The sequence below is a fragment of the Borostomias antarcticus genome, assembly GCF_949987555.1.
Source record: "Borostomias antarcticus genome assembly, chromosome: 18".
In the NCBI taxonomy this organism is placed as follows: Eukaryota; Metazoa; Chordata; class Actinopteri; order Stomiiformes; family Stomiidae; genus Borostomias; species Borostomias antarcticus.
The window spans coordinates 6043472-6065837 of NC_140251.1; the positions used below are offsets into that span (position 1 = coordinate 6043472).

Below are 22366 nucleotides of genomic sequence, written 5' to 3' on the forward strand. Positions count from 1 at the left end.
TCGTTACTGGCCCGATCAAACAAAATGGGGGCGCTATAGCTCTAACTATAGCCTGTCTGTGATGCCCTGGTTGCACTGGGTTAGGGCTGGTAGGGCTGGACTTCTGCTCAGACAGCCCGACTTTAGTTTAGACTGCAGGAATAGACGTCTTAGAAAAAAGTTGCTTGCTAGGAAGCATGATGTGGATAGTATTGTTGGCGTCATGTATTTTTCTTGGAATATTATGTTATTTATATCCCTACTTTCTAAAAGATGTCCAATTCATACTCAGGACTTCAAAAGTTGGATATCGCTTGACGAAATATAGAGAGACAAACTACACTATTCTTGATCGTTTCTTAGATTCCGTGAAAAGGCACCCGCACAAACCTTTCATTCTTTATAATGAGGAAACGTATTCGTACTTGGACGCTGATCATCAGAGTAACAAAGTTGCGAGAGTTTTGCTGGCGCACAGTCACTTGAAAGAGGGGGATACAGTTGCACTTTTCCTTGGGAATAAGCCATTTTATCTCTGGGCCTGGTTAGGCTTGTTTAAACTAGGATGCGCTGCAGCATTCCTGAACTACAACATGAGGTCGAAAGCACTGCTTCATTGTTTTACGTGTAGTGGTGCTAAAGTACTGATCGCTGATGAAGGTAATTAGCCCTTTTAACTCTCATGTATTTCTCCATTCTTGAGAACATTCTGATCATAACAAAAATGTATGTCGTCGTCAGAGTTGAAAGAAGCCGTTGAAGAGATCCTGCCGACCTTGATAGAGCAGGACGTGTCTGTGTATATTCTCGCTGATGAGTGCACAACATCGGGCATGGACAGCTTCACAGACAAGATCAGACAAGCCTCACCGGAGCCCTTACCTATGGGTGTCAAGTCCAATGCGACCCTGGGGAGTCCTGCTGTGTACATTTACACATCAGGCACTACAGGTACAGTAGGCTGCTGCTCTTTGCAGTAACACAAGTAACATTAGCTGGCCCTCACATTGTCTCAACTGTCTTTTCTCTCTTTCTCCCAAGGTTTACCAAAAGCAGCCATGATAAATCATCAAAAATTGTGGGCAATGTCTTTTCTTCAGTCCACTGCAGGAGTGTGTTCTAAGGATGTGCTATACATCAGCCTGCCTCTCTATCACACTGCTGGCTTCATTGGATGCACTGGAGCAATAGAAAGGGGTATGTATACTCAGTAGGCTGATCAGGAGGTGGCTGTAGCTCAGGAGGTAGAGCGGGTCATCCAATGATCATAGGTTCGAATCCCGGTTCCTCCTGACGACATGTGGAAGTGTCCTTGGGCAAGACACTGAAACTCAAATTGCTACCAATTAGCAGGTTAACTACTTGCATGGCAGCTGCCCCCATTGGTGTGTGAATGTGTGTGAATGAATGGGTGAATGAGAGGCCATTGTAAAGCACTTTGGATAAAAGCACTATAGGCCTATAAGTGCAGTCCATTTACTATTTTACTATTATGATGTTCCAAAGAATATTCAAAAATTCTACAATGACCAGTATTAATGAGATAGTCAAACCAGCCCCTTTTTTCCAGGTATCACTGTTGTTCTGCGAAGTAAATTTTCAGCATCTCAGTTCTGGGACGAATGCAGAAAGTTCAATGTTACTGTCATACAGTACATAGGTGAAACTATGCGTTATCTCTGCAACACGCCAAAGGTACTGTAGCCTATGTCAAACCTTGCCTGTGGTGGTTGATCATTAATGACACAGTTAGCCTAACGTTAATGTTACCTGTAAAGTGTGATCTGTAACAAAGGGCAGACACTGAAATAACATAAACCACTTGGCTATGCATGCTGTATACTGTACTGCCCATTGTATTGTAGTCTCTCTCAATATTTATTATCCCCTTTTCTTTCACAGAAATACAATGACCAAAGCCACAAAGTAAGAATGGCAATAGGGAATGGCATCAGAGCAGATGTTTGGAGAGAGTTTATAAACCGGTTTGGAAATGTCAGCATCAAAGAGCTGTATGGCTCTACAGAAGGGAACATAATCTTCGTGAACTATACTGGAAAGATTGGAGCCATTGGACGAGTGAACTTCTTCCACAAGGTAAACTTTCAGCCGTAATAGTAGGGCTGTATATCATTTTGGATTTCGCGATACGATACGCATCACGATACACAGGTCACGATTCGATACGTATCACGATACAGAGGTCACGATACAATACGATACGATACGTATTGCGATACACACATCATTTACTGAAAGATTTTAAGTGTTCAAGACTGAAAACTGAATGGCTCAAATGCACTATATAGATAACTCAAACTCAATGACTGGACAGAGAGCTAGCTAATAAATATTTTACATTTGATATCCATGCTTTTCAAACTGTCAACATTGTAGTATTTATGGTTTTTCAAAATTATTTATATGTATGCTTTTTTAACTTAATATTGTAGAATATGCTTTTTAAACTGGATTTAAAAATTTTAATAAAAAAAAAAACGTACCGCGATGCATCGTTGTATCGATACAATCCTACAGCCCTACGTAATAGTGGTGTAATACTAAGATACCAGATAACCTAACAGTGCCGCTCAGGGAAAATATACCACATGGCGAGCACTGAGAGACTCAGCAAGCCATCCAGCTCCTGAATGACTATCTAATGTATAGTACCACTATACCCAGAGGTATATCTAGTGCATATAACATAACCACTACAACGCAAATGTCCCCCAAATGATTGTTTTCTTCAGAAGGCCTTCCCCTACGCCCTGATCAAATATGACACAGAGAGAGAAGAACCTTTGAGGAACTCGATGGGTTTCTGTATGGAAGCTGCTAAAGGTAAATTAATTCCATCTCTCTGATGAATTCTCTAATATTTGGCTGTATATTGCACATATCCCCAATTCTTAGATTTCAATTTAGAAAAAGATTATTCTGTAGAAATTCATATTTATGATTGACATACTACAGTATAAATATCCTAAGCGTTTGTACATTTCCCTTTTTGTTTGTACTGTATATCTCAGGTGAGCCTGGACTTCTCATATCCCTGATAACAGTGAGGGCACCTTTCCTTGGCTACGTAAGAGATCTCCAGCAAACAGAGAAGAAGAGGCTTCATGATGTGTTTAAGAAGGGTGATGTGTACTTCAACACTGGGGACCTGCTGCGTAGCGATCAGGAGAACTTCCTCTACTTCCACGACCGCGTCGGAGACACATTCAGGTGATTCTGACGTTCCATCCTCAGATTTCGTTTTGATGAATGTGTTTCTTAATCGGCTATAATATCATTTTAGATGGAAAGGAGAGAACGTGTCCACCAACGAAGTGTCTGATATCATCACGATGGCTCGCTGTGTAGAAGAGGCAAACGTTTATGGTGTTCAAGTACCAGGTTATTGGTTTTGTTTTTTAAAGACTCCTCTACTATCACTCTCTAATAAAATAAAATGACTTTAAAAAACGGGCTAAAAAAAGTTTAGACTAAAGGCCAATGTGTATAGTCCCATGTTTTGCTCCATTACAGGCCAAGAAGGGAGGGCTGGGATGGCTGCCATTACTTTAAAGGAAGGAGAACAGTTTGATGGCACCGGCTTATTCACACATGTTGAGGACTTCCTACCCGCCTATGCCAGGCCGCGGTTCATAAGGATTCAGGTAAGGTCACACCTATACGGTTTGTACCACAGCGGAGATAAAAGGTTTGTTTTCAATATGACCAGTGTACTGTAATGTCATGATTATGAATGCTTAAACTTTCATTGTCCTCTTTAATTTCAAGCACTGCTCTTGGTTACAGAATTCTTTGTCAGTGACCGGTACGTTCAAGCAAATGAAGGTGAAGCTGGTGGATGAAGGATTCAACCCAGATAAAATCGCAGACCCTCTTTTCTTCCTGGATGAGAAACAGAGAAAATACATGCCTCTCACACCAGAGATGTTTTATTCACTTGTATCAGGACTGATCAAAATGTGAATTTGTGTGACAGATCTTGTGAATTTGCTTAGTTGCTTAGTTGAATAAAAGATCATGTAGGCCTAAGCCTACTTCATTTTGGGGACTTTAAGATTTGATTATGCTGTACTGGATGTTGTATTAAGTTGTATGGCTGGAAGCTCATAGTTTATGATTGCAGCATTTATTTTTGCTATTTGAGTGCTCCTCAAAATAGCGTTCTTGACTGTATCGTGTGTAGAGTGACATATTTGCGATGTAGCCTATAAGGCCAGTTGATTAGTTAAATAACATTTACAAATGTGTACATTATGCAGTCCTTATATGTTCACCGAATGTAACATCCCAGTCCGTGAGGGTGATTGCATGACCTGACCCGCCCACTCAGTTGTTGTCATGTTATTAGTGTTATAATTTGGAATTGGAAGAGAGCATATTTTAGTGTTACAATTGTTTTTAATCTGTTTTCAATTTGATTATAAAGTTGTGAATTCCATGAAACACTTGTGTCTAGGACATGTCGGCTATTAGGCTATTGTGTTTTAGGAGATTAAAAGTGAGTCTTGACTATAATGGATTTTGTGTGTGTGAGAGTGCAATGAAAAGCACAGAAATGTAGGGTAAAGGTGGCGATTTGGAAAACCTCCGTCTCGCAACTTGATTCTAGTCCCAGGGGAGGGAGCCTCTGTCTACCGCCCACCAGGCTATCCCAGAACGTAGCTGAAGTTTGTAATCAGTTCAACCAACTGTAAACTATTAACTGGACTACAACCACAACATCTCAGCGACAAATGCTTCCCTAACCTGGTCTTCAAGATGTTGATTTGGTTAACCTTTTTAGCCGGACTGGCCATTTTGCCTATTCTCTTGAAGACATGGTTTCCATACTTTGGCCAAGACTTTTCATATACGCTGAAATCTGTTAGACTTGGAATAAGGTTGACGAGATACAAGAAGAAGAAACCATTCTATAGTATTTTAGACTGCTTTTTGGATGCGGTGAAGAAACATCCAAATAAAACGTTTCTGCATTTTGAGGGTAAAGCGTACTCTTACGCGGAGGTTGATCAACACAGTAATAAAGTGGCGAGAGCGCTGAGGACTGAGGTCCGCTTGGAAGAGGGCGACACGGCGGCTCTGTTCTTGGGGAACGAGCCGTGTTACGTGTGGATTTGGCTGGGCCTAGCCAAACTCGGCTGTGCTGCTGCACTCCTGAACTGCAACATAAGATCCAAATCCCTGTTACATTGTTTCTCATGTTGTGGGGCCAAGGTTCTCATCGCTGCAGCAGGTAAGGTTTGGCGGGGGTGTTATTGCGCTGTGATGAAAAAAAAAATCGTATCTATCTATATAAATATAGATATTGACCTTATCACCTCAACTGCAGTCACACACGCTTTCTTGAACGTAGGCCTACTATAGGCTATATGGTAAAGCTTCACAATGCTGTGACTGCAGTTGATGTTTTATGTTAAGTCAATAACTTATTGAAACGCGTATTGTAAATAAATGTTTAAACCTGTACCTGAACAAACGGAGGGGTTGAGGAATGTGATAGGCCACCATGTGCTGCATTGCTCAATTGGGGACGTTCGCGGAGCACCATTTGTCTTCGCAGAGCTGAAGGACGCCGTGGAGGAGGTTCTGCCCGTGTTGAGACAGCAGGGCATCGCTGTGTACATTCTAGCAGAGGAGTGCAGAGTAGAGGACATCAATACTCTCTCAGACAAGATCGCCCAGGCCTCAGACGAGCCTCTGTCGCCTGACCTCAGAGCCAATGTCAACCACAGAAGCCCCGCTCTGTACATTTACACCTCTGGGACCACAGGTAAGTAGGCTATACCACGTCAAACCACAGACGTGCACTACGTTAGAAAATGAAACATGGGTTCCCCTCGTTCCCCACTGTGCTTCAATCCAGGTCTACCTAAAGCGGCCCTGGTCACCCACGAGAGGGTCTGGGCAGCATCGTTCATCCAGGCTGTTTCAGGGGTGACGTCAGAGGATGTATTCTACATCAACCTGCCCCTCTATCACAGTGCTGGATTCCTCATCGGACTTACCGGCGCCATGGAGAGGGGTGATAATAACCCGCCGTCTTCGAGTGAAACTCAACTGCACTTCTCACCATCACAACATACCACATTATCTAGGCTACTTTTAGACCCCATTTACCCCTGGCATTAAAATGCATTTTGGGTGATAGGATTGCAATTGGGCAGTGCTAAACCACATGAAAGTAGCCTAGGTTACAGGTGTATACGCACCCAAAACGTTATGAAGACGGATTGCAATCTGATCAGACAAACTACCTCCAGATGTGGTCAGGGATGCATTGTGACCACATTGAACACAAGTGTAAACCATGGATGTATTAGGTGTAAACGCAAATGCATTTTCAATCCACATACAGCACAGCACTGTTAAACCAATGTGGCATGTTGTTGTTTGATCTAGATAGAGCAGTCGGATGGGGATCTCACTGTGTGACTGTGTGAGACATATAATACCAGCTGTAAATATAATCTTAGATTATATTATGCATCCTAATGCCGGACTCACACTACAGGGTTTTTGGGCCAATTTATCCCTGATTCACCCCTCCCGACAAATCTGAGGAGAAATTTTATCTGGAACGTTGGTCAGTAGCCTACCGATGTTTGGCCCAGATATTATAATGTGAGGGGTTTACAGATCTAATCTTATACCTCCCGATCAGCTCGCAGACCTATTGGGGTGGCCCCGATAATAGATTATTACGTCACTACTTTACAAGCGAGAGGCAATGGTTTGTTCCCTTGAGCACGATAATATCCTGTAGTGTGAGATGAGACGTTATTTTCAAATCTTGTAGTGTGTGCTTGTTTGAGATTCACGAGCAGAGCATCTGTTAAGATTCTCCTTATGTGCGTGATATAACCTGATTTTGAAATCAGTTAGGATTTTAAATATCCTGTAGTGTGAGTCTGGAATAAGACAGCCTTTGACAGAAAACCAGTTGCAGTGCAGTAACCAGAGAATCAGTTTTAAAACATATTTTAAGAATTATATAATCTGTTCTTCATACCAGGTATAACAGTTGTGCTGAGAAGAAAATTCTCGGCCTCTAATTTCTGGCAGGACTGCAGAAAGCACAATATAACAGTAATGCAGTACATCGGTGAAACCATGCGATATCTCTGCAACACACCCAAGGTAATGGTCACAGGTCTACAATAATACAAATAACACCTTTGGAACACTGTACTTTGCAGTCTGCTGGTTTTGAAACTGTATTTCATCCTGCCATAAAGCACTCAGACAAATCCATATCACTTTTCTGTAGCAAAGTTGAATCTCTCTTTGTCTCTGTCTTGAATGTCTTTGAATTTGTTATACGCCAGCAAAAATACACGCTTCAGTGCCCATGTAATTCCTCAGCTTTCCCCACCTACTGTGTCTGAGCTAAAGTTAATTTCATCAACCAATCTACAATTCTGTTTTCAGAAAGACAATGAAAAGGACCACAAAGTGAGGATTGCCATTGGCAATGGTGTCCGAGTGGACATTTGGACAGAGTTTCTGAATCGATTTGGTGACATTCTTGTTAGGGAATTGTATGCTGCCACTGAAGGAAATATTGGCTTTATCAACTTCACTAACAAGATAGGCGTGGTGGGACGAGTGAATTTTGTTCACAAGGTAGGAAATGAAATGAATTTACTGGGACTGTGTTTGTCTCCTTGATAAAAATGGTAAATGGTCCCTGTCCTGGATTAATCTATGCTTATATTAAATTAAATTATGTTTTTCAGAGATTCTTCCCTTACACTTTGATCAAGTTTGACATAGAGAAGGAGGAACCAGTCAGGAACGCTGAGGGTCTGTGTGTTAAGGCAGCAAAGGGTGAGTCTGGTGTTACTGGTTAATTACTGCACATGTTCTAATGGCAATGTTCTGTTGTTGATCGTTTTGTACCCATGGTCTACTTTGACATTTCTGCTGAAGTGAGTTGTGTAAGTTTTTCTCAGTGAGCTGATTATGTGATTGCTTCATCAAAGTTGTATCACTGCCACTAAACATCAACAAGAGAAAGTCACGCTTTCTTTCTTCCTTTTTGCAGGCGAGACAGGACTTTTGGTTGGAAAGATAACCAAAATATCTCCCTTTGTTGGGTATGCTGGGAACCAAGAGCAGACAGAGAAGAAGAGGCTTCGTGATGTCTTGCAGAAAGGTGATCTGTACTTCAACACTGGGGACTTGATGCGGATTGACCACGAGAACTTTGTTTACTTCCAGGATCGAGTTGGTGATACTTTCAGGTGAGTTATTACTAGGGGAAAGGTTTTCACCAGTTAGACATTGACTTTGATTGATGGAATGACTAACAGAATCTGATGGGATGAGACATTCTCTGTCATTGATGCTGATTTCCCTGTTTCAGGTGGAAAGGGGAGAATGTTGCCACAACAGAGGTGGCAGATATTCTTACCATGGTGGACTCCATTGCAGAGGCTAATGTCTATGGTGTGAAAGTTGAAGGTGAATACAACATATGATCAGATTGAGATTTTCTTTCCAAAGTTATATTTTTCTGGTAGTCATTTTTTTGTTTGTTTTAGTGTTAATGTGTTATAGTGTAAAACAGGATATTTATTGAGGTGATTATTGCCTCTCTCAAGGCCACGAAGGGAGGATCGGAATGTCAGCTATAACGTTAAACGAGGGGGAAGAATTTGACTGTGTCAACACCTTCAAGCATGTAGCAAACTACCTCCCAGCCTACGCAAGACCACGGTTTATAAGAATACAGGTGAAGTCAAAGTGCCGTCAATCTCAACTGTTCTCAGTCTCTGCATGTTTACAAGTATGTCAGGGAGTATAGTTGTTCGCTGAGATGGCTGAAACTAAACCCTTTGTTTTCCAGAGCTCAATGGAGTTGACGGGAACGTTTAAGATGATGAAGATGAAGCTGGTTGAAGAGGGTTTCGACCCGTCTACGATCCGAGATCCATTGTACTTTCTTGATCCAGATAGAAAGACTTATGTTCCACTCACTGAGGAGATATATTCCTCAATTGCTTCAAGGGAAATTAAGTTGTAGTCAGAATGTAATTAAAATGCATGGTCCATGGAAGGAAAAATCTATGTAAAACTGCATGAGAATAATGCTAACACTGTAAAACAAACTACCAGTAGCATCACAGTCTAATCTCAGGGACAGATTTTATATGTAACATACAGTAAATATTCTGATCATGCTGAGTTTTTTTTATTTTTTTTATAACAAAACTGGTTATATAGTATGGAAGTTGATCATTTGTCAGCATTGGTGTTTGATAAACTGTTGACAACTGTACACTATTTACTCACCATGTGATTAATAAAATGTGATTGTTAACAGAAAGTGTAGAAGGATCATGTACAGGTGAACCACTACTGATATGTAATCAGTATATGGTTTGCAGAGCAGCTAAGTAAGTATGTTCATCTTGTGGGTGACAATAGCTACTTATCTGTCCCTTTGGACCCTAGTGGAGTCATTCATCCCAGCACCTTTAACCCCTTGACACATCTTTGCATGACCAAAGATGTAGGTTAATCTTAGACACAGGGATTTTTTTGCAAATGGATTAATTTCTGTTAGAATATCATACCTGGCAAACACTACATGCCGATACCGCAGTTGTATAAGAGTTACTCGTGTGTAAAACGCATGATTGACAGAGCACACTTCTTACCTCGATTAAACTCTGCAGCAACTGCAGCTTAATTTAGAATAGAATAGAATTATAGAATATCAAGCACAGCAAACCAAGAATTACTTTAAAAATGGTTTTATTTATTACAGTGGTATACTTAGAAATGTGTTGCAAAGGGGAAAAAATAATTGAACAAAAAACAAACAAAATAAATAAAAATGTCAGCCACACAGGAAAATAAACTAGTGTTGGATTGAAGCAGTGTTATCATATCAAAAGAAAATAGTACTGATGTGCCATAATAAATTGTCTATTAGTACAAAAATACATTTCAGGGCACACAATACAGCATCCAGTATCACAAATAAAGGAAGGGACCACTCTTCAAAGCAGACCCCCTCTGGAGTACAGATCTTTTAAAATTATTTAAACCAAGCACTTCTCTATTTTGTAAATAAGAATAAAAAGTTTTGACTGTTAAAAATGCCTTTAAGTAGTGTGTGTACTGTATATGTTGGTAGAAAAGTTGGATTTATTACTGCTTAGGTTAGTTCCAAGGCTCAGGGGTATAACCAGAATACAAACATAACCAATGTCATTGCTTTCTCTTTTTTAAGAAACATTTGTTCCTCTTTTATACAAAATAACAAAGATGTACAAAAGTTCATTTACAGAGAAACAAGGCCATATGCTAGCATTATGTACAGCCACAATTCTAACATTTTCTAGTCTTTTTGTATGTCCTCGGACTTCATATGCATAGCAGTAAAAGAAAGCATACCTTTTCATCAGCCTCAATTATTCTTGTGTGCTAAATCCAAGTTCATTGATATAATGAATTAAAAATGCAGACAACTTTTTATTTCTTCCATAACTTGACCACTACAACTTAAAGATCTGATGTTTTTAATATGCAGGTAAGGCATCACTGCTTGCAGTGTAAGATGGGACTGTTATGTGTTGAAGTCAGCGGTAGCAGGCGTCTGGACCTGAGTCGTAGCACATGCATAGTTCTCTAAACAGCACGAGTTTGTCAAATCAAGTCAGTACATTTATCTACGGTAAAACAGAACTACAAAAGATCTATTAACACAGAGCCTGTTTGGAACCGACAGGAGCGTCCGTGACATTCGCCTTCATTCTTCATATATAGTATCTTATTTATTTTCATTATTTTTATACAATATCTTCATGATGCCTATAATATTATCTTCCTTCATGACTGGTGTCAGGCTCAGAGTTTCCCAAGTCTTCAGAGATCCTTCGAGAGCGAAAGGCATGACCACAGACCTCACAAACACAAAGGCTGTGCATATACCAACTTTTCTGTTTGTGAGTGCATAAAATTCCCACAACAATATTCAATGGATGTCTAAGTTCTCCCTTTCTTGCACTGCTCAGACCTTTTTTGAATTAAAAATAAATAAATAAAAAAATTGGCTAAAAATGTCAAAATGAGATTATTCAGTCTGTGGCACTGGTCATGCATTCCAACAACAGTTCCATTTTTCTACAATTAGTTTTTCATGTTATTTTTTGCAAGCCTTAAAGCACCCAACAAAATAAAGTACAGAAAGAGAGTGCAGCCCCAGGATGCTGGACTCCTCCCACTCCTCATGTGTCTGTTTTCTTTTATTTTTTCTTGGGGGGGGGGGGGGGGGGGGGGGCACAGTAAACAACGTGAGAGAATCAAGTTCATTCTTCATCAAGCAGTGCCAACCCCGCCGATCTGGGGGTGGGGGGGGCATGGGGGGGGGGGGGGGCAACGGTGGTCCCCTGATTTTCACATTCAGTAACAGACCAGCTGTTGCCCTCTTCAAAAGTGGTCGATGAGCACAGAGACACAGTTGGCACCGACCAGGTAGTTCGGGTCTCCTGGGAGAGACTTGTTCTGCCAGGTCTTGGGGTCACCTGCAGGGAAGAGGAGAGGTCAGCAGTCTGACCTCCAGCCTTCCAATAAGCAAAACGTCTAATATAAAAATCACACCCAGGTGGTGAAGTAAGCAGGTTTATGAGGAATTTCTTCTGGCCTCTCGTGTTGGTGTGCAACGGTATTGGCTACTCCTGATTGGTCTACCGGTAAATCTCATGCTACAAACGGACACACACACACACGGATGCTCACACGTCACATACAGAAGCAGCTGCAACACTTAAAAATCATAAATAGCTCAATCCTTCATCACCTGTGAAATAATATAATAAGTGTACATGGTAAACATTTCAGTAACACTTTTTATAAAGGTCATGTTTATAGTGCATCATAAGCACATTCATAACACATTATAATGCACTTATAAGGCTTAATAAAACTATTTATAAATGTTTATAGTCATGCATGACAGCTTAACAAGGTTAATAAATTATTATAAGTGGTAGTTAAGTGCTGTATTATACCTCCATGTTACACAACACATAATAACTGCCAAACAGACTTATTATGTCTTATAAACATCAATAATATGCTATAGCATGACTTTGTGAGCTTGAAGTAAAGTGATAGCACTGTATAGGGTTATTAGCAATTGTATCATACTATAACACAATTATGAAAGCTCATACGACCTCAAAATTGTGTCATAGTATGATACAATTGCTAATAACCTTATATAGTGCTGTCACTTTATTTAAAGCTCACAAAGTCATGCTATAGCATATTATTAATGTTTAGAAGACATTATTTCAGAAACTTAGAAACCAGAAGACATCTTCTGGTTAAAGTGTGAGACACAGATTGCATTGGTCTGAACTGACCAGCCTTGATGCAGGTTGCTTGACAAGAAGCCACACTCGAGTGTTTGTAACAATCCTTGGATGAATAAACTCTGGTAACTCTGTTGAACTGTCTTGCTTCTTAACCCATATTGAACGGGAAATTCTACAACACCTTATACATGCATTATAATGTGTTATGAATGTGCTTATGATGCTTTATAACCATGACCTTCATAGAAAGTGTTACCGTTTTGGGTTGCACTGTGTTGCTCACAATGTGCGAAGCAAATGAGTGAGAATCGCATTCTATTTGCACTGAACTTCCACCAAATGAAAAGCGACATTTTGGAAAGGACAGTGACGATCGCACCGCTAAGGAAGCAGCTTTATACTCTGATGACGATGGTTGGAAGGTGGAGAACAGATGAGATGATTCAAGTGTGGGATGAAGCAGAATGAATCTCCCCACTGTGATCCTCGTTAACTAACCCCGTCATTAGACTGTTCACCAGCTATGCCTTCCCAAAGACAAAGACCTACCACCCCCCCCCCCCCCCCCCCCCCAAAAAAAAAGAACAGATAGAGAGGACAGCGTACCCGACGAGGAGTCGGAGGATTTTAGAGCAAAAGACCAACCGTCTGGGGTCATAGACGCACAGTGAGGTAAGCGCAGCTCCACCGGCTTCAGGAACTTGAGGCCGTGAGGGCCACACATCACCAGAGGGCTGAGCAGCGTTTCTCCTGCAGAGACACACACACACACACACACACACACACACACACACACACGTGGGCGGTGAGAATTATCACAGACACAGAACAGCACAGTGAGCGTTCACAATGCATCAGGCGTCACTATCAATCCTTCCCCTCCACTGTTCCAGTCTAAATAGCCGCGGGGTAAAACCAAAATGCAGAAGAAACCACGTCAGATGGGACCCAACTGAATGAAAGATTGTCTCCATGTTACTTTCTGTCATCGTAGTTTGAGCCAGAGGAGTGTGAGTGTGGGGGGCGCGGGAGGGGCGAGGGACACTTTCTCCTTGTTGAGGCGGGGCAGGATGGTGTTCAGAGGACTGTGTGTGTGTGTGTGTGTGTATGGGGGGATGGGGGGGTTAGATGAGGGGTGAGGGACTCACCTTTCTCCTTGTCGAGGGGCGGCAGGATGCTGTTGTCCCGGCACACCTTGAAGTAGATCTCCTGCTCCACGCTCTCTGGGACGGCCCCCTGGGGGATGATGATGCTGACCCCCGTCTCGATGGAGCTCAGGACGCCGCCGTTGCAGTTGAAGATCCCCCGGGCCGTGGCCACCACCGTGTGTCCTTCGTCCTCCTCCTCATCCTCCAGCGCGCTGGGGCTGAGGGACGGCAGCGCACGGCCAGAGTCATCAGTCAAAACGCCGCAGGGGGCGGAGCACAGAGTAATAAACAAGCAAGGTTATAACAGTGTTTTTTTTTTTTTTATTTGTTTAAATTTTTATATCGTAACTTTTTGTTAACAATTTCCGTTTAGTTTTAAGTTCGTTTTTAAAGTGGGTTTGCTAGATTCGTTTTTTTTTGTGTGAAAATGCTTAGTTTTAGTTTAGTTTTTATTAAAATAAAAAAATAAATAAAAAATAAAAAAAACACTAAAATAATTGGAGGATAGCTTTCCTATCCATCCAAAATACTAGGCTTAAAGCAGCCCAACGTAGGATGTGGTATTTTTGTGATTTGGCGCCCCCTACAGGTTCACCTTTGCACAACCGTCGTAAAATTGTTCAGTACAGCGTCACGCCTGCATTTGTGAAATCAGTCCCCAAACACCCACATGAGACAACAGAAAACAGTTGATAGCTGGAATAAAAGGGCCTAGTTAGTATATATACATATTTCTAGATATAATGTATGTGATAGTAACAACTAATGTCGGCCTATTGACGGCCTCGTTGGCCTTCAACTTATAACAGTACACACACACGTGCATGCATCCATCTCCAAATGTGGTTACTACAAATCTTACAATGCTGCACTTCATGGCTTCTGACAATCTGTGCGGCCAACTAGTCATAAAATGCTGCACAATGCTCCTGACAATCCTATTGTGTGGCTAGCCAACTAGTGCTGCAATAAGTTACCTAACAAAACTAACTCAATTCCACATACATACCACACACTTTGTCAGATCGCCAACTCTAACTCAACTGTTACACTACCAAGCAAACGTCAGCCTAACACACGCGATGTACAGTAGTCAGCATGCATCCTCAGACATTCACGGCTAACACAGCCAAACGTCAAGCAATTCTAACAACATAAGAGTCAGACTCATAGCCTTTCATTACACTTCGTCAGCACGCTAACTCGCTAGCAACCAGTCTAAAAAGTTACTACACTACCAGATTGAATTGATTGATTGATTTTTATTTATTTTTAAGACAGGGACAAGGTACAGTAGACATTTACCCTATAGAATAGGGAGAGATGCACTGTACAAGGTTATAGCTAAACAGCTAATTTCCACCCGCAGTCCCTGGGCAAAAAAAAAAGTCTTAAAATAGTGAGGCAAATAGTACACAGTAGGAGAGTTACATACATAGAAGGAATACAAAAAAGTTATGTAGCAAAGATTTCACTCATCCCTATACCCACATCCCAACTTCCCCAGACCCTTAAAAAACAAACCCTAAGTACAGCCCCCATACATATGTGCCACACACACACACACACACACACTTGACTACAGGTGCGACTACAGGTGCGACTACAGGTGCGCGCAGCTTTGCTGAGCGAGTATCCACTGCTTTGCGAGGCGAGAGAAGCTATGAAAGCTTGTTGATGTTGTGAGTTCTTTTGGAAGGCTGTTCCACTGTTTTATGGCCGTGAAGATGAAGGATGATTGACCAAAAGCAGTCTTACGTTGTGGGATTCTGCACACCCTCTGAGATGTTGACCTAGTGGCTCGAGTCATTAATTCAGAGCTGTGTGAGCTGAGTGTTGCAAACTTTCTCAGGGGGGGAGGAGCAGCATTATGGATGATTTTAAACATAAGACAGACATTTGAGTACATGATCAGATTTTCAACGTTTAGCATAATCTATTTGTAAAGGATATTACAGTGGTGATAGTATCGTGATTTCTTGTCATGTATTTTGAGAGCATTTTTATATAGTGACTCAAGAGGTCTTTGTGTTGTTTTGCCTGCCTGAGACCAGCTTGACATACAATAAGAGAGGTGAGAGAGTATCATTGCATTCAGGTATGCGCTTGATGCATCCAGTGTCAGAGAGCTCCTTATGTGGCAATAGTTTGCCATGTTGAACTTCAGCGAGTTGGCTAGTTTTTTAATATGCTTCTTAAAGTTCAAGGTCGGATCGAGAGTGACACCCAGGTATTTAAATTCATGTACGTTCTTGATGATTAGCTAGTGCCCCAAGCTAACTAGATTACATGCATCCTCATACATTCACAGCTAGCACAGCCAAACATCAAGCGATTTCAACATAAGACATAGCAAGCTAGCTAGCCTATATTGTGAAGTAATGCCGTAAAGCGTTACGGATTTTCCGCGAAAATAGCGCCCCGCTACTCCAAATTTATTACTTCAAGAAGAAGAACTTTCTGCCTATTACAAGACAGTGTACCATCAAAATGATTTTGAAGCTGTTACTTTAAGGTTAAAAATCTACATTGAGCTGCTTTAAGCATAAAATTAAAAAGACGAAAACTAGTTAAGACAATTTCTCTATAATTTTAGTTAGTTTTGTAAAAACACAATACAGTTTCAGTTAGTTACTGTCTTTTTTGTAAAGCCTAGTTTTATTTATTAATTCCATTTAACGGAAATGCTTTTCTACACCTAGTTTTCTTTATTTGGTTAACTATGATCAGCCTTGGCTCAGAGGACACAGCAGCGAGCCGTAGCGGGGGGATAGGGGCTCGGGGGCCCTTCTGTGTGCGGCGGGGGTCCCTACCTGACGGGGACGGCCTTGGGCACGGCGTTGACATTGTTGTGCTGGTACTTGGGCCTGTTGTCCATGGTGCGCGTGAAGGTGTCCAGGCCGCTGTCATGGTCCTGGGGCTGGGGGGACAGCTGGGGCTTGTTGTTGTTGACCACCACGGTGCCGCCGCCCCCGGGCCTGCTGGTCAGCTGCTCCGCCTTGGCCGGCGCGTCGCTGGGCAGCAGGTTGTGGTTGAACTTGGGGCTCTCGAACTTGCGCTCGAAGGGCCGCGCCGAGCTGGTGTAAGGCTTGGGGACGTAGCGGTTGTAGCCGACGGGGGCGCCCAGCGTCTTGGGGGGCGGCGCATCGGTGCCGTTGACAGGGGACTTCTGGGAGAGGTAGTTCCCCTGGGTGGAGTCCTCCCTGGTCGGAGGCCTCAGGCTGGACACTTCGGGTTTGGGGTTGGGGGAGCTGACGGGCTCAGGAAGGGAGTTCACTGGAGACACAAACAGAGAGAGAGAGAGTGAGAGAAGGAGAGAGAGGTGAGAACAGCCTCAGGTCTACCACACTATGGCAAACAGAGACACTTTCAGTAGCTTCCAGAAGATCTCCGGCAAATTTCTGAGAACATCTCATCGACATCACGCCAGGGGGAAATATACTAGGTGGAGGGCCAACTACCACGTTCAGGGTGCAGTGCACAGCTACCGAAGCGCCCCTTGCAGGCTGCGGTTTGCATATTGGAGGCGGGGCTTACCCTCATTGGCGCTGAGCCTGGGCAGCGTGTTGGGCGGGACGGCGGCGGGCACGGGTGGGATGGCGGGCGCGGGCGGCCCGTACTGGGAGGAGGGGCTTATCTGGGGCAGGGGCTCGTACCTCTTCTCCACCGGACTCACCTTCTCCAAGGACTCAGCCCTGTGGCGCGCGCACAGGCACACACACACAGACACACACAAACACACACAGACACAGACACACACACACACACACACACACACGGTTAGTCGGACCACAAGCAAACACATATAGAAACTCAGGGGATGTGTAATCTCTGACTGGAACAGGGCTCTTCATCTTCAGCTACTGTAGTACCAACTACACACACCTAATGACACTCTATAGTACCAACTACACACCCCTCGGGATGTAACGATAACCGGTATAATGATCAACCATGATAAAATTATCATTAAAACCATGTTTGATTTCCACACTTTGAAAAACGATACGCCCTCAGAATACCAGCTTGGGCGGCGAAGTGGCAACGAATCTCTTACAGTATGTAGTATGCAGAGCGCAGAGATTCAACGTCATATTTGAGACTGGAGAGAGACTAACACAGACCTAATGACACACTGCAGTACCAAATACACAGTCATAATGACACACTGTAGTACCAACTAAACACACTTAATGACACACTGTAGTACCAGCTACACCACAAACCTAGTGACACACTGCAGGATGCATGAGAGTGAACCAGGGCAGGCCAGGGAGCTCCATTTCATCAATAGAAGTGGCAGTGTTTTGTGTGTGAATGTGTACCTATTATAGGGATATGCCAGCTGGACTGGTTTGGCCAGGTCGTGGAAGCGGTTGATCCCAGGGCTGGCCTTGCTGTCGAAGCTACGGCGGTCAAAGTAGGACAGCTGCTTCCTGTAGTACTCCTCGTCCTCGTCGGGGTCGTAATGGTTGGAGCGCGCCGGGTCGTCCTGAGGTTTCGACTGGGGCTTCTGTGGTTCCGGGGCCCTGGAGGGAGGGACGGAGAGAGAGAACAGCCCACAGTGAGAGAGAGAACAGCCCACAGTGAGAGAGAGAACAGCCCACAGTGAGAGAGAGAACAGCCCACAGTGAGAGAGAGAGAACAGCCCAGAGAGAGAGAGAGAGAGAGAGAGAGAGAGAGAGAGAGAGAGAGAGTAGCGCAGAGAGACACGAAAGGGAAACAGAGCCTATAGAAATCAGCAGAAATATTCACACAAGGGTGCTCCTACCGGTTTCAATTCTATCAATTTAGAATCTAAACTAAAATCACAATTCCCATCGTTTACATTAGGCAAATGATGTTGCGATGCTTTTCTGTAGGATTCAAGATCAGCGGTTCGAATCCCGGCTCCCGGCAAAGTGTCCTTTGGGCAAGACACAAAACCCCAATTTTCTCCCAATGAGCAGACTGGTGCATTGCTTTGCAGTTGCCGCCTTGGTGTGTGCGTGTGTGTGTGTTTGTGTGTGTGTGTGTGTGTGTGTGAATGGGTGAATGAGAGGCCTTCATTGTGAAGCGCTTTGGATAAAAGTGCTATATAAGTGCAGTCCATTTACCCAGAAGCTTTTTGCCCTCCTCACTTCCTCAACTGATTGAACTGAAACAGCACTGACCCCCTGGTCATGTTCCTACAGTGCTATCCTGACTCTGTTATTGTACAGGAATCTTTGCTGCATAGTTACAGTATACATTAATGACTTCTGTCCACCAGGTGGCACTCTGAGGCAAATGCTTTAATAATAATGGACCTCGAATCCACCCCCCCCCCCCCCCTCGCCTAGCTCCTCTACAGAGCTGCGGTCCGCAGTGGCGCTGGCAGGCTTACCTGTACGTGGGCTTCTCCGGCTCCAGGTGGTTGAGGGAGTTGGCTTTGAGGACCGGCCCAGGAAGCACCACGGGTCTGGGGGCATCCGCAGGCTGGGAACACAGGAGAGAGAACAGGGCCGACCTGGTCAGCGTTTTCAGCCTCCGCAAAAACCTTGTCTGGTAGTATTAGGGCGTCAGTCTGTCTGTCTGAGGAGAGAGGGAGGGGCCTACCCTGAGCGTCGCGGAGTCCCCTGCTTCCTTGGCCCTGTCCACGGACACGGAGCGCTTGTTCTCGAACATCTTCACTCTGTTTAGGACGGACTGCGGCTTCATGGCCGGGTCCTCCTCCGGCTCGTCCCCGGGGGGCGAGGGGAGGGGTTTGGGGCCCGCGGACACGCTCGGGTCTCCCGGCGAGGACAGGGTCTCGGGTTTGGGAGGGGGCAGCGGGGGTTCAGAGTTCACGGCGGGCTCGTGCAGCAGCCCCGGCTTGTAGCCCCGGCTGTGGGGGGGGGCGGGGTTGTAGGGGGGTCTCTGGGCGGCGGCGTCCCCGTAATACTGCTTCGGGGGGTCCGGGGAGCGCGGCGAGCTGAGGGGGAAGCCGTGCGGCTCCTGCTCGTACGGCGAGCGGGGCGTCGTAGCCCGCCGTCGCGGGCGGCGGTGGCTCGTCATAGCGCACAGGCCCCGGCTTAGCGTGGCGCGGCCTGCTGTCGTAGCCCGTCGGGGGCGGGGCCTCGTCGTAGCGCGGCCGCGGCGGGCTGTAGTCCCTACCGGGGCCGTCCTCGTAGGCGGGCCGGGGGCTGTAGCCCGGCGGCTGGGGCGAGGTCTGCTGGTCGTACGGGGGCCACTGCTCGTCGTAGTGAGGCACGCGGTTGTCGTAGTGTGGGTGAGAGTCAAAGTTGTGGGGCTTTGGTTCTGTGTAGCCGCTGCCGCCGCCGCCGTCGTATCCGTAAGGCGGGTGGTCGTACTGGCGGTATGGCTGGTTGTCCTGGTACGGCGGCTGGTGACTGTAGCTGAGGGACGGCTTCATGCCATGGTTGACGCGCACGGGCTCCTCCATGCTGTAAAGCTCCTTCTTATACATCTGAGGGGAGACCAATTCAAAATGGAGGGCAAATGTTATCATTTGGTCATTGAAGATCAATGGCGTTAAAGTATATATATATATATATATATATATATATATATATATATATATATATATATAAATAATATACTTCCGGTCAATTTAATCAACAAATTGACAGATAGAAAGACAAAAGAAACTGTACATTTTCCAACAAACCAACAAAGAGGAATTAATTGTTTATAGTTAGCCCAACCTTACTGGAAGGAACATTAGAAATTAGGTAACAAGAACACAATTCAAGTGAAAAAACACGATATCAATGAATTAAACAAACATGTCAGAGTGCAAATTACACAAGCAGACCTATGTCAATTATTCACAACCAGTTCTGAATGCATGTTTGACAAGGTGCCTTTTAGGAATGACTGAACTTGTCCATATTCTCTCCTAGATTCTCTACAATCATTATTGAATAGAATTCCGATTAAAGGACTCATTGAGGTACTGTAATTTGTACATTTCTGAAAGGCCTTGTTTCAAACGCGTGATGTGTAGCCTGTAGACAGCACATCTAGTAAGAACACTACTTCCTATGGAAGAAGCTCATTATGTGAGAGTCTACATGACAAATCTACAATGGAACACGTAATGTAGTGCTTCAATAAACATTTGTTTGTTTTTTCCATAGGGAGAATTGCTTGACAGAGTGATACCAAGAACTAGGCTACTGTCTGCAGGTTAGCCTTCATCATGCAACCAAACATTCGGTTTGCATCTGCCACGCAACCCACGTCCACTAGCGGCGCTACCAGAGGCGGACGGTACGGTACGCTCGTCTAGCACTACGTTAGCCATGGGTGCTGCTGCGGCCCGGCCAGAGAGACGTTAAGCTGGAAGGAACCCAACACCGTTAGGAGGAGCCATGCAGAGGAAGTAAGAGGCGACGGTGTTAGGGCTGGCTCTGGCCGTCCTCGTCCAGAAGCGCCAGCCTACCCGGTTCTCCAGCCCGCTGTGGTGGACGTGTACCGACCCCAGGCACACATTCTCTCTGGGGGGGGCGGGGCGGGGCGGGAGGGGCAGGGCAGAGACCCAGTGGGTACATGGTGTGGGCGGGGCATGCAGAGAGCGAGTGGAAAGCGTGTGCGAGAAAACAGGCAGTTAAAAGAGCAGGCTGGGGCGGGGCAGGGGGCCCAGGGCCCGGGCCCTCTCCGGGTGTCTGGCGAGAGGCAGCAGTGGGAGGGGAGAGGGGCGGAGGGGGGGGGGGGGGGGGGGCGGGGCGGGGGTACCTTTGGTTCTGGCCCGGGCTGCCCAGACAGGTGGGCTTCGTGAGGTGGCGGTGGGGGCGGAGCTAGCTCGGGGGCGGGGCTGCTAAGTGAGTCGGCCTGAGGAGCTGCGGCAGCCGCCGCAGCGGGGGCCTCCTCTAGGTTCAGACCCTCTAGCTGCGGAACGGCCGGTTCGGCGGCGTGGGGCGGCGCCACCGCCGCCGTGGTCAGGGGCGGCGGCGGGGCAGCCTCGGCCTCAGGCTCCGCCTCCTCTCGCTGTGGAGCATCGTTAAGAGACATTTGTAACACAGGCTGCCAGGAGCACACACACACTTGCGCGCACACACACAAATCTACAGCAGTTCCCTCTCCACACAGCCTCCTGCCCCTAGAGCAGAATCCTTTTCATCTCCAGCCAGAGACCATATCTGAAAGGATGCGGTAAGGACAGATCGCTATGAAGGTAAAATGTTACAAAACGACGTGAGGTTATCCAGTACAGTCCACATTTCACAGGTTAAAAAGGTTAAGAGTACATTTGATCTCTTTTTTTTTTGTCTCTCTGCACAGATGGGAGGCTGGCCAGCCTCGTGAGGCCCCTTGCTCTGGACGTTACCTGCTGAGGGGCGGCCATCTTGAACCCGGCGGGGTCGATGCGGTTGGCGGGGTCAGGCTGCGTGGGGTGCTGGTAGCCGGGGTAACCGGGGCCGTCCTGGATGACGGGCGGGTCTTCCCTCACGGGCTCCGAGGAGCGGGTGATGGCGGGCTCGGTGGGCAGGCCCACCTCGTCGTTCAGCGTCTCGTCCAGCTCCTGGTCGGTGTAGGCCCCGCCCTCCGTGTCCGTGTCCTCGTAGTCGGAGGTGTGGCGGCTGTCGGTGCTGTACATGGAGTACTCGCTGCCCGGCGCCGACAGGTAGGACAGGCGGTCGTCGTGGATGTCCAGGTCGTCCTCCGGGGCGCCGTCGGCCTGCGGGGGCGAGGTGATCCGTCACGCGCTCCGATTACAATCTACAATCTAGCAGTCAATCAATCTAGCCTTCATCCCAAGCGGCTTAGCAAGTATATGAGCCAGCGTCGGGGTCAAGTGCCTTGCTCAAGGGCACAGCCGTAGGCAGCGAAGGACGGGGAACTACATTTTATGCTGCGTTCCATTTGTATCGGAAACGTCAGGATTCCCGGGTTCAACGTCAAGGTCGTCATCAATATATCACCTGA

At 45.5% G+C, this 22366-nt stretch overlaps 3 protein-coding genes across 4 annotated transcripts in view; 2 read left to right on the forward strand and 1 right to left on the reverse strand.

Moving 5' to 3' along the window:
* Positions 1-145: 145 nt before the first annotated feature.
* slc27a2b (solute carrier family 27 member 2b) lies at positions 146-4509 on the forward strand. 2 transcript variants are annotated; one of them, XM_084452727.1, is made up of 10 exons: positions 146-639; positions 721-930; positions 1021-1176; positions 1550-1674; positions 1882-2076; positions 2733-2823; positions 3012-3210; positions 3284-3381; positions 3514-3644; positions 3787-4509. In XM_084452727.1, exons 1-10 carry the CDS (start codon positions 177-179, stop codon positions 3961-3963), a joined length of 1845 nt encoding a protein of 614 aa, XP_084308853.1. In that variant the 5' UTR covers positions 146-176; the 3' UTR covers positions 3964-4509. The 2 variants fall into 2 exon arrangements, with proteins under 2 accessions (XP_084308853.1, XP_084308854.1); XM_084452728.1 differs by having other exon boundaries at positions 2736-2823.
* Positions 4510-4658: 149 nt separating this feature from the next.
* Positions 4659-11174, forward strand: LOC311320864 (long-chain fatty acid transport protein 2-like). The gene is made up of 10 exons (XM_084452726.1): positions 4659-5233; positions 5561-5770; positions 5864-6022; positions 7013-7137; positions 7429-7623; positions 7737-7827; positions 8045-8243; positions 8366-8463; positions 8604-8734; positions 8849-11174. Exons 1-10 carry the CDS (start codon positions 4759-4761, stop codon positions 9023-9025), a joined length of 1860 nt encoding a protein of 619 aa, XP_084308852.1. The 5' UTR covers positions 4659-4758; the 3' UTR covers positions 9026-11174.
* A 225-nt stretch (positions 11175-11399) lies between these two features.
* tjp1b (tight junction protein 1b) overlaps positions 11400-22366 on the reverse strand; it is a 34071-nt gene continuing 23104 nt past the window's right edge. The window contains 11 exon segments of the mRNA XM_084452693.1: positions 11400-11534; positions 12975-13079; positions 13478-13695; positions 16291-16753; positions 17015-17172; positions 17803-18006; positions 18843-18934; positions 19055-19450; positions 19452-19904; positions 21176-21427; positions 21768-22118. Of these exon segments, the coding sequence (XP_084308819.1) occupies positions 11440-11534; positions 12975-13079; positions 13478-13695; positions 16291-16753; positions 17015-17172; positions 17803-18006; positions 18843-18934; positions 19055-19450; positions 19452-19904; positions 21176-21427; positions 21768-22118 (2787 nt within the window). The 3' untranslated portion in view covers positions 11400-11439.